The sequence below is a fragment of the Natator depressus genome, chromosome 5 (assembly GCF_965152275.1).
Source record: "Natator depressus isolate rNatDep1 chromosome 5, rNatDep2.hap1, whole genome shotgun sequence".
Taxonomy (NCBI): domain Eukaryota; kingdom Metazoa; phylum Chordata; order Testudines; family Cheloniidae; genus Natator; species Natator depressus.
This window is the reverse complement of record NC_134238.1, coordinates 128,042,234-128,058,324: the sequence shown is the minus strand read 5'-3', so window position 1 is coordinate 128,058,324 and position 16,091 is coordinate 128,042,234. Positions and strand designations below refer to the sequence as shown.

Here is a 16,091-nt window from a genome sequence, read left to right as displayed (position 1 = left end):
ACAAGCTGAGCAAGTGCAGAATGGTGGTAGAATGTGCATTTGGACGTTTAAAGGCGCGCTGGCGCAGTTTACTGACTCGCTTAGACCTCAGCAAAACCAATATTCCCACTGTTATTACTGCTTGCTGTGTGCTCCACAATCTCTGTGAGAGTAAGGGGGAGACGTTTATGGCGGGGTGGGAGGTTGAGACAAATCACCTGGCTGCTGGTTACGTGCACCTAGACACCAGGGCGGTTAGAAGAGCACAGAAGGGCGCGGTGCGCATCAGAGAAGCTTTGAAAACCAGTTTCATGACTGGACAGGCTACGGTGTGAAAGTTCTGTTTGTTTCTCCTTGATGAAACCCCCCGCCCCTTGGTTCACTCTACTTCCCTGTAAGCTAACCACCCTCACCTCCTCCCTTCGATCACCGCTTGCAGAGGCAATAAAGTCATTGTTGCTTCACATTCATGCATTCTTTATTCATTCATCACACAAATAGGGGGATGACTACAAGGTAGCCCAGGAGGGGTGGTGGAGGAGAGAAGCATCAGGAGGGGTGGTGGAGGAGGGAAGGACAATGCCACACAGCACTTTAAAAGTTTGCAACTTTAAAACTTATTGAATGCCAGCCTTCTGTTTTTTGGGCAATCCTCTGTGGTTGAGTGGCTGGGTGGCCGGAGGCCCCCGCACCACGTTCTTGGGCATCTGGGTGAGGAGGCTATGGAACTTGGGGAGGAGGGTGGTTGGTTACACAGGGGCTGTAGCGGCAGTCTGTGCTCCAGCTGCCTTTGCTGCAGCTCAACCATACACTGGAGCATATTGGTTTGAGCCTCCAGCAGCCTCAGCATTGAATCCTACCTCCTCTCATCATGCTGCTGCCACATTTGAGCTTCAGCCCTGTCTTCAGCCCGCCACTTACTCTCTTCAGCCCGCCACCTCTCCTCCCGGTCATTTTGTGCTTTCCTGCACTCTGACATTGTCTGCCTCCACGCATTCGTCTGTACTCTGTCAGTGTGGGCGGACAGCATGAGCTCAGAGAACATTTCATCATGAGTGCGTTTTTTTTCTCTTTCTAATCTTCACTAGCCTCTGGGAAGGAGAAGATCCTGTGATCCTTGAAACACATGCAGCAGGTGGAGAAAAAAAAAGGGACAGTGGTATTTAAAAAGACACATTTAATAGAACAATGGGTACACTTTTTCACGGTAAACCTTGCTGTTAACATTACATACATAGCACATGTGCTTTCATTACAAGGTCACATTTTGCCTCCCCCCACTGCGTGGCTAACCCCTCACCCCTTCCCATGGCTAACAGCGGGGAACATTTCTGTTCAGCCACAGGCAAACAACCCAGCAGGAACGGGCACCTCTGAGTGTCCCCTGAAGAAAAGCACCCTATTTCAACCAGGTGACCATGAATGATATCTCACTCTCCTGAAGATAACACAGAGAGATAAAGAACGGATGTTGTTTGAACACCAGCAAACATACACTGCAATGCATTGTTGTACAATGATTCCCGAGTACGTGCTACTGGCCTGGAGTGGTAAAGTGTCCTACCATGGACGACGCAATAAGGCTGCCCTCCCCAGGAACCTTTTGCAAAGGCTTTGGGAGTACATCCAGGAGAGCCGCGAATGCCAGGGCAAATTAATCATTACACATGCTTGCTTTTGAACCATGTATAGTATTTTAAAAGGTACACTCACCGGAGGTCCCTTCTCCGCCTGCCGGGTCCAGGAGGCAGCCTTGGGTGGGTTCGGGGGGTACTGGCTCCAGGTCCAGGGTGAGAAACAGTTCCTGGCTGTGGGGAAAACCGGTTTCTCCGCTTGCTTGCTGTGAGCTATCTACAACCTCATCATCATCATCTTCCTTGTCCCCAAAACCTGCTTCCGTGTTGCCTCCATCTCCATTGAAGGAGTCAAACAACACGGCTGGGGTAGTGGTGGCTGAACCCCCTAAAATGGCATGCAGCTCATCATAGAAGTGGCATGTTTGGGGCTCTGACCCGGAGCGGCCGTTCGCCTCTCTGGTTTTCTGATAGGCTTGCCTCAGCTCCTTAAGTTTCACGGGGCACTGCTTCGGGTCCCTGTTATGGCCTCTGTCCTTCATGCCCTGGGAGATTTTGATAAATGTTTTGGCATTTCGAAAACTGGAACAGAGTTCTGATAGCATGGATTCCTCTCCCCATACAGCGATCAGATCCTGTACCTCCAGTTCAGTCCATGCTGGAGCTCTTTTGTGATTCTGGGACTCCATCATGCTCACCTCTGCTGATGAGCTCTGCATGGTCACCTCTGCTGATGAGCTCTGCATGGTCACCTGCAGCTTGCCACGCTGGCCAAACAGGAAATTGAAATTCAAAAGTTCGCGGGCCTTTTCCTGTCTACCTGGCCAGTGCATCTGAGTTGAGAGTGCTGTCCAGAGCAGTCAAAATGGAGCACTCTCGGATAGCTCCCGGAGGCCAATACCGTCTAATTGTGTCCACAGTACCCCAAATTCGACCCGGCAAGGCCGATTTAAGCTCTAATCCACTTGTCAGGGGTGGAGTAAGGAAATCGATTTTAAGAGCCCTTTAAGTCGAAAAAAAGGGCTTCATCATGTGGACGGGTGCAGGTTTACATCGATTTAACGCTGCTAAATTCGACCTAACTCCTAGTGTAGACCAGGGCTATGTGGCCTTCCTGGGCCGTGCTTGGCTGCCTCTGCTGCAGCCACTCTAAGCTGCTTGAAGGACTCTACTGCTCCTTTCCTGGGACAGGTGTGGCAGGACCCTGAGGCCTCCAGCAGAGGGCCTCTGGGCCTAGTCCGCCCTGTCACAGTCCGCCATAGCAGCAGTTTAGCCCTCCAGCCAAGGTACACTTCAGTCCTACCCCTTCCAGGGTGTTAGAGGCTAAAAGAAATAAGGAGAGAAAAAAACTCAACACCAGGGTTGTCCCATGAACTCTCGGCAGGACCCCACCCGTCTATTCAGGGCTTGTCTTCACAAAGTCAGTACTTTGGCTGGTCTCCCAGGGGCTGATCATCCCTTCCTCCAGGGCCATGTCTACACAGCCCACAGCAGCAAGCTTCCCAGCCTAGGCTGACAGACTTGGGGCTAGCGAGGCTCACTCTAGCACTCTAAAAACAGCTGCAGAGAGAGAGCTTTGAAGTTGTGTCTGGGGCTCTGAGCTCCAGCCCAAGCCACAACTTCAAAGCGCTTTTGCACAGCTATGTTTAGAGTGCTAGCGCGAGCCCCATTACCACAAGTCTGTCAATTGAGGCCAGGAGGTTGGCTGCCGCAGGCTGTGTAGATGCGCCCAAGAGACTCGGCCAGCAAGCTACCTTAGCTCAGCTCGGCCAGCAAGCTACCTGGTCAGCTCTGAACTGGGCCAGGTCTCCTCCCATTAACGCCCATCTCCATGCCTGGCTTCTGTTCCAGGTGTAGCAGGGCAGGGCCAACCAGGTCCACAAGCTCTCATTAACCCCCTCCTTGCCAGCATGGGGCTTGTCTGCCCCATCACAGGACTGACTGTAATCCATATGGCTCGTGAGCATGCAGCACTGTATCAAGTAATACCGAAATGCAAATGGGTGAAGATCACAATGGAAACAGGTCCCAAGGAATGAAAAACAGTACAAGAGTAAAGGTGGGATTTTCAAAAAGCACATACCAGTTCTCCCACGGACATCAGTAGGCTCAGAGCTAAACCAATATTAATTAATTATCTGTACTACCATGGCACCTAGGAGGCAGTGGCTAGGTGATGTACAAACACGGAACAAAAGGCCAGACCTTGCCTCTAGGAGCTTATACTCTAAGTATAAAACTAGAGACAATAGACAGATACAGACAGATCGATCAGGGAGTATAAGGAAGCAATCCTGGTCACTGAACAGTTTTGAAAATCCTACTCATATTTTTAAATCTCTGACTCAATAAATATACTTATGGAAATTTTTGTGACTCAAATCCAGTACATGGAACAGATGACCTTGGCTGGTCTTAATTTCCTAACAGGAAGCTTCATACTCATGCCTGATTGTCTCACAGAAGAACCTAATATAATACTCCTCATACACACGTAAGGACACATGTATGGCAGAAATCTGATAAAAATAACAGATAGCCCTTTGCTAGCCTCTGATGATCACGTTTCAAATCTGGGACTTCTTCCATTACTCAACAACTTATAACGAGTGAGTGCGTCAGCTTTCAAGAGTACAGCTCAGTGGGATGTTAAGAGTAGCAAGAGATGTTAAGAGTAACAAGAAGGGTTTCTTCAGGTATGTTAGCAACAAGAAGAAAGTCAAGGAAAGTGTGGGCCCCTTACTGCATGAGGGAGGCAACCTACTGACAGACGATGTGGAAAAAGCTAATGTACTCAAGGCTTTTTTTGCCTCTGTCTTCACGAACAAGGTCAGCTCCCAGACTACTGCACTGGGCAACACAGCATGGGGAGGAGGTGACCAGCCCTCTGTGGAGAAAGAAGTGGTTCAGGACTATTTAGAAAAGCTGGACGAGCACAAGTCCATGGGGCCTGATGCGCTGCATCCGAGAGTGCTAAAGGAGTTGGCGGATGTGACTGCAGAGCCATTGGCCATTATCTTTGAAAACTCATGGCGATTGGGGGAAGTCCCGGACGACTGGAAAAAGGTTAATGTAGTGCCCATCTTTAAAAAAGGGAAGAAGGAGGATCCTGGGAACTACAGGCCAGTCAGCCTCACCTCAGTCCCTGGAAAAATCATGGAGCAGGTCCTCAAGGAATCAATTCTGAAGCACTTAGAGGAGAGGAAAGTGATCAGGAACAGTCAGCATGGATTCACCAAGGGAAAGTCATGCCTGACTAATCTAATTGCCTTCTATGATGAGATAACTGGCTCTGTGGATGAGGGGAAAGCGGTGGACATGTTGTTCCTTGACTTTAGCAAAGCTTTTGACACTGTCTCCCACAGTATTCTTGCCGGCAAGTTAAAGAAGTATGGGCTGGATGAATGGACTATGAGGTGGATAGAAAGTTGGCTAGATTGTCGGGCTCAACGGGTAGTGATCAATGGCTCCATGTCTAGTTGGCAGCCGGTATCAAGTGGAGTGCCCCAAGGGTCGGTCCTGGGGCCGATTTTGTTCAATATCTTCATAAATGATCTGGAGGATGGTATGGATTGCACCCTCAGCAAGTTTGCAGATGACACTAAACTGGGAGGAGAGGTAGATACGCTGGAGGGTAGGGATAGATACAGAGGGCCCTAGACAAATTAGAGGATTGGGCCAAAAGAAATCTGATGAGGTTCAACAAGGACAAGTGCAGAGTCCTGCACTTAGGACGGAAGAATCCCATGCACCGCTACAGAGTAGGGACTGAATGGCTCGGCAGCAGTTCTGCAGAAAAGGACCTAGGGGTTACAGTGGACGAGAAGCTGGATATGAGTCAACAGTGTGCCCTTGTTGCCAAGAAGGACAATGGCATTTTGGGATGTATTTGTAGGGGCATTGCCAGCAGATGGAGGGACGTGATCGTTCCCCTCCATTTGACATTGGTGAGGCCTCATCTGGAGTACTGTGTCCAGTTTTGGGCCCCACACTACAAGAAGGATGTGGAAAAATTGGAAAGTGTCCAGCGGAGGGCAACAAAAATGATTAGGGGACTGGAAGATATGACTTATGAGGAGAGGCTAAGGGAAGTGGGATTGTTTAGTCTGCGGAAGAGAAGAATGAGGGGGGATTTGATAGCTGCTTTCAACTACCTGAAAGGGGGTTCTAAAGAGGATGGATCTAGACTGCTCTCAGTGGTAGCTGATGACAGAACGAGGAGTAATGATCTCAAGTTGCAGTGGGGGAGGTTTAGGTTGGATATTAGGAAAAACTTTTTCACAAGGAGGGTGGTGAAACACTGGAATGCATTACCGAGAGAGGTGGTGGAATCTCCTTCCTTAGAAGTTTTTAAAGTCAGGCTTGACAAAGCCCTGGCTGGGATGATTTAGTTGGGGACTTGTCCTGCTTTGAGCAGGGCGTTGGACTAGATGACCTCCTGAGGTCCCTTCCAACCCTAATATTCTATGATTCTATGATGGGGAATGTTCATTATGACAGTCAGTAACCTGTTCCAAGCGTCTGTATTATAAAGATGACGAGTTAACATATGGTGTGACAGTGACCAACAACATTTTTGACATATCATGACCTAGGTAATTCTAGAGCTAAAGGAGTCGGATATTATCTGGATGGTATCCTCACTTTTGTAGAAACCACAGAAGTGCATTGGTATAACACGGATTGCAAGGTGGTGGGTTGAGAGTAAAGAAAACTAAATGTTCATATTTTCAAACTCATGGGCCAGATTCTTAGCTGGAGTAAATCGACATAGCTCTGTTGACTTCATAGAATCATAGAATATCAGGGTTGGAAGGGACCTCAGGAGGTCATCTAGTCCAACCCCCTGCTCAAAGCAGGACCAACCCCCAACTAAATCATCCCAGCCAGGGCTTTGTCAAGCCAGGCCTTAAAAACCTCTAAGGATGGAGATGGACTTCAATAGGACTATGCTGATTTACACAAATGGAGGGTCTGGCCTAGGGTGTTTAGGACACAGAACGGATGTTGCAGGAATTCACTTGAAAAAGGGCCCAAGCCAGAACCTTGTATCTGAACTTTGGGTATGTTCTGAACTGGATCCAGATCTGAACATTGAAACTTGGGCCTGTTCAGCCAGTTAAACAAACGCAGGAGTAGAGAACTAGCATAAATACCCTCATTCATGGATCCACAGGATTGATGCTATGCCCCAGCTTTTACACAGTCTCTTGGAGGACCCTTTCAGTGCGCCACACCCCCAAGAGGTCTCACTCTTTCTACAGAGCAGGCCTTGTAGCCTCACCGCCTCCAAGCCTGAGCCTCTGGCCTTCAGCATCGTGTTTCACACCATGAGCTCTGCTCAGCAAGTCCAACTGAAGTAGACTCCTGGTCAGAGACTTGTACACTCTTCAGGGACTAATGCACCTCAGCCAGCATTCCCAGTGACACCAGGCAGCATTTTCCAAACACACGGAGTAGGATTGATGAAGGGTGAACGTAGTCCCTCTGGCCAAGCCAGAGCCATCCGCCAGCTAAGCTGTTAGCGGATTCCATCTCAAGCTCTGTCTCTCTCTGAGCCCTGAGGCAGTCCCAGGAGAGAGCAGCCAGCCTCTTCCAGATGCCCACTCTTTACCCGCTGCTGGTCACCTCCCAGTCCATTATCTCCAGGCAGGGCCATGCTGATTTCACCACCTCACCCGTTGGAGCCTCCCACTGCTGACTGTTGATTGTTCAGTCATTCCCATGGTCCCTCTGGACCCTCTGTTGGTCTGGGTCAGTTTCAACCAGTTCCTTGAGAACCCCATTCATTGTGGCCCAGAGTGCACAATCAAGACACCTATCACTGCAAGAGCAGACTTAACGCGTTTTTTTCTCACTGCGTAGCAATGCAAACTTCAGAGGGAAACCAAGGCACAAACAGGATTCATAAAAATATGACAGAAAATTCGCACTTCATCATACCTGGTAATGGTACCAAGCTGGGTTTTCCATGGCATTAGTAAACTGTGGTGGTGAACTGATTTCTTGTTTGCCTGAGCTGGTAAAGAAAACCCCTACCTGACTCAACACTTACCACCTGGTAACAACTGGTCATAAGAATGGATAGAAATAGCTGCATGAACACGGTCATCAGCACACTCCTGCTTCAGCAGGGATCTTGGCAGGCAAGAGCTGTGACGACTGCTCTGTTGGAATGGGAGCTGCGAACTCACGTAGTTTGTCAAAAGGCAATGAGCAGCTCATTTCAGATGTATCCCACTCCCTGACAAATACAGAATGAGGAAGAGGTCTGATGCACGGATAAAGGAGATCACACGAGTATTGAGGTAGGAGAAAAGAAACCCTGATAACTGACCATTAATCCTTTCTTATGATCTAGGGACCCAACACTAGCATAAAGCAAATCTTTTCCTCAGCAGCTCAGTACCAATTTCATATAAAGCCTCTTTGGAACAGAGTAGTGCAGATGCTCTTTCATGATTGCCTGTAGGAGTTCAGGCATCCTAGGATAGTTCAAGACGCTAAAGCTCCAGTTTTCAGAGGTGCTGAGAGCCATCTCCCGCTGCAGCCAATGGGCATTGAAAATTACTCAGCAGCTCCGAAAGGTCAGGCTTCGAGTGTTCTCACTTCCAGACCAAATGCTATTTCTTAAAGGTAACAAGGTATACGGAGAAAAAGGAACTTGGCCATGTGTCTGAAAAGATCCACACCTTTCCCACCCACATTCTGAGCCCCCGAATCCCATCCACCAACAGGCTGGATTCCCATTTGACCGGGGACTGTCTCCTGAGGTGGCAGTATGAAGTCCTATCTCCCTCTGATTTCTTCAGTTAGCCCTAATTCCCCTCCATACCCATTTTTTTGGATTGCTGGCCATGCCCCCAAATCATCCCCTGCTGGCATTGCTTTAAGGGCAGATGGTCTGTCCCCATTATTTTGCTACGAAAAGAATGGAAAGATTACTTTGTGATTGAGAAGCTTTGCATCAGTCTCCTAGAACCTTCCTGTAGCAATGCCACAGCTACCCTGATGGAAAAGGGAGATGCCTTCATCTCCAGACAATTCAGAGGTTTGGCCTTTTCCCCAGCCTGCTGTCTCAGGGCCCTTCTCCAGAAGGAATTTGGCAAGAGAGCTAAATATATACTGGGATGCATCGAAACCTGTGTTAAAATGAACCACTCTCTCTTGCATTTGTAAGGGGTTTACTGGTCCTGCTTGAAGACTAGGAGGCTCTGTAGGGAAGCATATGACTTGGGTCAAGCAGCAGTCAGTCTGCAGCCAGCCTATGCCAAGCTGGGGGGAGTTGTGCCTCTCTCTTTTAGCAGCCTGTTCTCTCTCTTTCTGGTTTTCAGTTTCTTGGGAGTTACCATTCTGAATCCTAAGAAATAAAGTTGTGTTACTTTGCAACCTTCCAGCAAGAATATTCATGTTTTTATCTAACATCTCTGTGTGTGTGCTGTAAACATATATTTATGTATGGGCCTGGTTTTCAACAAATGCAGGTGTACAGCAGCAGTCCTAACTTGCAGCTGAAATTATTCCATTTACAGTTGCAAACTGGGCAGTTTGGACAAATTGGAAAAAGTTTCAAAGACTTTTGAAAATCACATCTTGCCAATGCGGGAAACCCTCACATCCCCATTTGACAACTGGAAGGGGCTACTGTGTTGCTTCCCGGCATCATTCCCAGCCATGAATGGTTATAAATCCCACAAACAGCACTTTCCCTGTCTTGCTCTCCACAAAGCAGAACTCACTCTGCAAGCTCAAACAGGCCCTGAGGCAGTGGTGAGCTGGAGCCGGTTTGCACCGGTTCGCTAGAACCGGTTGTTAAATTTAGAAGCCCTTTTAGAACCAGTTGTTCCGCGATGGAGAACTGATTCTAAAAGGGCTTCAAAATTTAAGCGGCCAAAAGCGGCGCCTTAGGCGCCAACTCCACGGGTGCTCCAGGGCTGGAGCACCCACGGGGAAAATTTGATGGGTGCAGAGCACCCACCGGCAGCTCCCCTCCCCGCCCCCAGCCCTTGTAGGCCTTCCACAGAAAGTCTCTGCTGATGAGTTCCCTATAGCTTCTTTTCATATGACTGCTATGATTGTTTCATTAAATACTAAAGTAAATCCTGAGTCTTTTTCTTTGCAGTGCTGAAACCCAAGGTGTAAACCAATCACTGGGGAAACTCACCAGTGGGAAAAACATTTCCTGCCAAAAACGTTCGTGAGGGACAATGCCCCAGCCTGCATTGCCTGAGAGCTTGTCTACATGGGGAAGTTATTGCACAGCAAGCTAGGGTGTGAATTTACAGCGCACGAGCTCCCTGTGCGGAGACTCCTATTGCACACAGAAAGTGCCTTGTCTTACAATAGGTGCTCATGAGCCACCTAAATCTCTCTGGGATTCTCTGCTCTTTCAGACCTCAAGAGGCCCACAGGAAGGGACAGATGCCTCCAGATCTCCTCCCCCAAAGCTCCCTGCTCCAAGAGCTTGCTGATGCCAACAAACTCAGTGTTGGGGGAGGTAGGGAAGTTTCCCTCCTGTGCACCTCAGGAGCCCCACAGGAAGGGGGAAAGCGCTGAAGCCCCTGGCCCAAATCCCCAAACTGTAAAATGTTTGTTTTGAACGATGTGACTCACCAAACAGGGCAAAACCTCACCTAATGCAAAATGCTGACTTCTTACAAAAGGTGTTATCTCCTGCCCATCAGGAAGGGCTACTGAATCCAAATGGGCCATTGTGGAACATCACAACACAAAGGCTTTGTCAAGTGCCCTATCGCACCCATAAAGAGCCTTTGTGCAAAAGGGCTCATCCCATCTGCTTGAATTCCGAAAGAAGGAAATAAAACTAGATGACAAGAATATTTTTCATCATTTTCTCATTGCTGTTTGGACTGTCACAGGGCTGGAGCTGGGAAACAGGAGAAGAGATCGCCAGGGTCAGGCTGGGTTAGCCCTACAAGACATTCAATGCTGACAGATTACTACAACTCTGTCACCTTTTGGAACCATAGACTGTCACTCATTTGTGTCTGTACGTTGCCTGCTTTAACCTGTAAATAACGTTCTCATTTATTTTTCTTAGTTAATAAATCCTCATTTAGTTAACTATAGGATTGGTTGTAAGCGTTGACTTTGGTGCAAGATCTAAAGTACAAACTGACCTGGGGAAGGGGACTGATCTCTTGAGACTGGCAGCAACCTGGATATTTTGTGATCTTTGGTGTAAGTGACCATTTATCACTTAGTCCAGCTTGCCTGGGTGGGAAGATAAACTGGAATGCCCAAGGGGACTGTCTCTGACTCCATGGAAGGACTGGTATAGCGATCCAGGAGTTCACATTTGTTACTGATGTGGTGAAATCTAATTATAGAACACACCACCAGTGTGCGGTGTCTGCCCTGAGGTCGGCACTCATGGTTGTGAGCCACTCCAGGCAGCGCGACAGATGCTCTTGGCTTAAGCTGCTCATATTTTTGCTGACTCCTCATGTGCAAATTTGCACATTTACTGTGAAGGTGACTGCAGAGAGACTGCAGCCTGAGGTAGCGCAACTGTCATTTTCCATAGCTAATATTTGCATTGCGGGAATGCGACTACAGCTGCGGCCTCGTTCTCTTTGTGAGCCACAAAATGTTGCAACAAGCCCATACCACTTCCAGTTTGCTTGTGCTTTCAGTGCCAGTTGGTTTTGGACATAGCGGGACTACGGACAGGAAAAGACAGTGGATTCATTTTCATGCGGGCAAGCAGGAGAGCTGAGGATGTGACAAGTAGCTTTGCTTTGAGGATGCTGGCAGACATGTATTCTTTTTATCCTCAGCGCCTTCGGGGACTTGGATTCAGAGGCTCTCTTGTTGTCTGCACACAGCTGTGTCATTGGCAGCGATGTTAGGCACAGTCCTGGACAGGAAAGGCTTGCTCCCTTTTACTCTCAGTCGAAGACCCAGAGAAAGCACTAGTAGCAATAAAGACAGTGGTGGCAGGGAAGCTAGAACAGGCTGGGGTAGTGCACGCAGATGGCATTAGCAAGACGGGCTCAGACTGCAGTTCTGCCCATCACGGCAGACGGCATTCACAAGCTAAGTGGGGGCCAGCTGGCCAATATAACCTCAGCTTCCAAAGCTACTTCCAAGTTGGCCAAACAAATCCATGGACCAGGAATTTCTCATGTGCAGTCTGCCTGCCGGGGAGAATGGCTGGGGGTGGGATTGTTTGCCTGAAAATCTGCTAGCAGTTGGACAAGGTGTGTCACTTAGGCCTGGTCCACACTACAAGGTTAGGTCAACGCCAGGCAGCTTACATTGACTTAATTATGTCAGCGTCTACACTTGAATGGTGCTTCTGTCGAAGTGAGTCTCCCTGTACACCGACACGATAACTCCACCTCCACAAGAGGCACAGGGCTTATGTTGGTGTAGTTAGGGCGATGCAGCATCCACATAGACACTGCATTACTTATGTTGTCTGTCAGCCCCCAGTGGGGCTGACAGCTGGAGCCTGCCCCCCACGCCCTGGTTCACGGCTGCCCCCACCCTGCCCTGGTGCTGACAGCCCAAGCGTGGGGGCCAGCTGTGAGCCTATGCCCAGCTGACAGCTTAGGCCATCAGACCCAGGGCTACTGGGATCCTGCTGTCAGTGCCCCACAATGCCCCAGCCAGTTCAGTCAGTGAAAGCTCTCATAGTGAGGACGTGCACCACAGACAGTAGAAGTGTAGTGTGGATGTGAACCACTGCTTTAGTTACTGCGGTGGCTGAAGGTCAATTTAATTTTGTAGTGTAGACAAGCCTTTACATGGTGACAGTTTGAATCAAACCAGAGGTCTGGGCTTTTGCAAAAGTTTCTGAACTTGTTGGGGAACAAATAGCTTGGACTAGAAACTCCACAGCTGACTAGTTCCTTTGGCCCCTGGGAGGGCTGAGGCTTTCAACTAGTTTGGGAAAACAGGAGAGTTCATAGGGAGTTGGTTCACTAAGTATTTGGAAGCCATGGTCTTTGTATAAAAGACTGCAGGGTACAGACCACACAGCTTTTTATGCTTCCTGGCTTGTATTCATGGGAGGATGTTACAAGAGGAGAGAGACCCACTGGGATCCTACAGAGCTTTCAACCTACACAGGACCAGAAAGAGCCCCCAGGGCTAACAATGTCTTCAGTTTGCTCCATGGACTCCCAGACCCAATGGGCTTGTGGCTCCTCATCTTGACGGTTGCCCTGGCTGAGACCACGGAGAGTAGCCATGGTACCTGCAGAGGTTTTTATAGGCTCCACACAAGGAGAATGCAGCTGAAGCATCTACCTAGCCTGGAGCTGCTGGGTGCTGAGAATTTTTAAAAATCAGACATTTCATTTAGGCACCTAAGTGGGAGCTGAACTCTTTTGAAAATCTGGCATCTTATCTCTGTCATTAATGTCTGCAAAGGAACTTAATCGACAGAGTGAAATCCTGGCCCCACCAAATTCAATGGAGCCAAAATGTCACTCTTTGTCTTAATGAAGTTATGTCTGGGAATTATTCATATATTTCCATTCAAAGTGTTAGCTATCATGGCCTGTTTGTCCCCAGATCTTACAAGCCTGATGGGTTTTGTGCTGGGTCCTGTGTCTCTTTGATCATTGCAGTCCAAGTCCAATGTGCTATAGCTCACAAGATTTACCATGATATTCCACAGTAGCTTTGTTCAACACCACTTACTGAAATGCAGTCATCTCAGGCCCATGACTCTCTCCATCTCCACTGCATTGTAGCTAATCTGTCTGTTCTCTTGGCTAGCTTTGTGCTTACTGCTTCTCCTTTGCTAACAACGAACGAGCGCAAAGGGCACACAACAAAACAGATTCATTCCTAGTACGAAAGAAGGGGAGTTTTTAGGTCAAAATGATCATTTGCCCAGCCCACCAGCACAGGGGAATAGAAAGCATGCTGCCCACATTGCCAGTTCCTGTGCAGGTGGCAGGGGGACAAGCAGGTTCTGCAGGTCTCCATCCTGTGCTGGTTGGCTGAGAATGATGAGAAATGGACGGGGCCGTGGATCTGCCACACCCTCCCTCAATGCATGGCCAGCAGAGCTGAGCTAAGGCACAGTGGGGAGTCACGTGATTCTGCTACGGCCTAGAGCATAGGGATGAGTCCCAATCCTTCCCTGCACTGCTTTTGGAGCATCCCAGCTACCCACTGCCCCTTGCATAGGGAGAGGCACTAAGTGACAATGTAGCCCCTTAGCAGCCACTCCTTGATCTTGCAAACTCTGTGCAGTCCACAGTGGAGTTTGAAAAGATGTCACATGCCTGCACAAGAGCCAGCAGAGGCTGTGCGTGGCCACAGCTATGCTTAAGCCCTGGCAGTGTTAAGTCTGAAACCAACGGGGCCCTTGCCTCCTTACATGCAAAGCTAAAGTGGGGAAAAGTATGGGTGTGTCTGAGGGGGTACGGGCTTGCGTGTCACCCCCATGCGAACGAGGGGCTATGTTCCTCTCTATGATATGAACCCATACATTGGTAGTTGTGCAGCCATGTTCTTGGCCTGCTGGGCAATCCACTTGACCTCTCCGTGCCTAAGTCTCACCATCTGTAAAATGGGGTCATGGCACTTATCTCTTTTGCAAAGCATTTTGAGATCTATAGCTGAAAAGCACTAGGTATTGTTATTATGGATAGAGAATTGGATTCCAGTGTGATCTGCAGCCTGCTTAGAGTTGTGTTTAGACACACAGAGCACCACATCTGTTCTGCATAGCGTCCTCTCGATAAACATCATTTTCACAGTTTGCTGACGTGCCCTAACTTCTGCTCAAGACCAGTATTCGATTAGTCTGTAGCAACAATAATGACAGCGTTAATCCTCTCCAGTTCCTGTATGTCACAGAGTTCTGTAGTCACAGCCATCTAATTAAAATGAAAATCTCTGATAGCTTTTGTAGAGAATAAATGTCTTCAAGTAAATAATGGCCATGGCAAATTATTTTCATTGCTGATGAATTATAATGAGTGTGGAATTTTCAAAATTTGTTTTTAAGGCTAGAAGGAACTATTACGATCATTTGGTCTGATCTTCATCACCACACAGGTCAGAGATTCACCCAATGACTCCAGCACCGAGTCCGTAATTTGTGACTGCAATATTTGCATTCATTTAGCCTGCGAGTTGGGTTTGGGTTTGATTTTGTCGGGAAAAAACCCACAATATTTTCTTGGGCTAATTAGGTTTTCTTCTCTCTTTTTGAAGGATGAGAAGAACCAGGTGCTGATAACGAATGCTTGGCTACAGATGGTGAGTAACTTTGCATCAGCACTGAACAGAAATTGTTGTAACAGGAACTTACTGAATATGATCCTTTGGCAGAAGAACTGCCTGTCATCCTCTATACTGGGACTCAAGCAAATTGAGCTCTTGGAAATATTGCTGAAGGAGGAATGGGGCAGGATTTCCAAAGAAGCACACAGGTGGAAGGTGCCTGACTCTGATCGGCTTTCAGTGGGAGCTGGGTCCTCTGAAAATCCCAGTTATCACTTCCTTTCAGATCTGAAAATGAAATGATCGGCCATATTAATTCCTCTTGTAACTCTGATGAGCTCAGTGGAGTTGGTCCAATGAGCCTTAAGGCACAGATGTTAATAAATGAGGATCTAAACATGTTTAGGCATTGAAATTGGAGGGCTGGTTTTCAAAGGTGTGGGCATCCTGCAGTTTCCACTGAAGTCAATGACTGGGATTTCCAAAGGTGCCTCAAATCCTAATGAAGCTGCACATCTTGCTTTCTTAAACTCCTTTGAGAATTCCAGATAGTGTCTAAATATGGACTTAAAGGCCTGACTGTAGGACCCAGGGGAAATTTCCAAGAGTGCCTAAGGAACTTAAAAGAATAGGCCCATTGCAAATCAATGGGGCAGACACCTAAACCACTTAGGCACTTTTGGAAATCTCCTTCTCTCCCATTTTTTTTTTTTTAAATCCCTTAATTCTTAAGTAAGTCTGATCTGCAATGAAATGCATACAAGGAAAGCTCAGAGTTGTTGTCCCTGTGCACTATTACTCCTGAATTAATGTTCCAGCGTAGGATTAAGCATTGCTGTATGGTAGGAGGGATCATTTATTCTTATTCAACATAAAGCTGAGTTTCTGATTCATTGGAGCTGCCTCTTCAAAGCTAAGAGATCAAAGGAGAGACGAATGATTGAACTAACTCTAATGTTACATTAGAAACCAAATATATTATCTGAATGGAGCAAATGATCCTTCTGCTTGTCCCCCAACTACACTGTAGTTTATAGTCTGAGTGATCTTGGTTATAAAAGAAGAATAACCTAAACAATTCCAGCCTATACTTTTATACTGCTGCCATGTTATCATTTTCATACCCTCTTGTGTGCATAGACTTTGGACAGGAGAACCTAGACACTTTGTAGTCTTCAGTAAAGAATTTGTATTGATCCCAAAGTTCAGCAAAAATTCAAATTTTTGAATTGAATTTTTGATCAAGTTCAGCAAAAATTCAATGGTATTTTGGGTGGGAGAGGGGAAAAGATCATAAACAATCATTTTGGAATACAGAGTGCAATT

At 47.7% G+C, this 16,091-nt stretch overlaps 2 protein-coding genes across 4 annotated transcripts in view; one reads left to right on the top strand and one right to left on the bottom strand.

Moving 5' to 3' along the window:
- Positions 1 to 16,091, top strand: part of LOC141987833 (neuronal acetylcholine receptor subunit alpha-7-like) — a 119,180-nt gene that overhangs the window by 44,861 nt on the left and 58,228 nt on the right. For all 3 annotated transcript variants that reach the window (XM_074953622.1, XM_074953621.1, XM_074953623.1), the window contains one exon: positions 14,757 to 14,801. In XM_074953622.1, coding sequence (XP_074809723.1) covers positions 14,757 to 14,801 — 45 coding nt within the window. The remainder of the gene's footprint in view (positions 1 to 14,756; positions 14,802 to 16,091) is intronic.
- The window catches only part of DNAH6 (dynein axonemal heavy chain 6), a 265,685-nt gene continuing 251,285 nt past the window's right edge, over positions 1,692 to 16,091 (bottom strand). The window contains exon 81 of the mRNA XM_074953620.1: positions 1,692 to 1,787. The gene's annotated coding sequence lies outside the window, so the exon portion shown is untranslated. The remainder of the gene's footprint in view (positions 1,788 to 16,091) is intronic.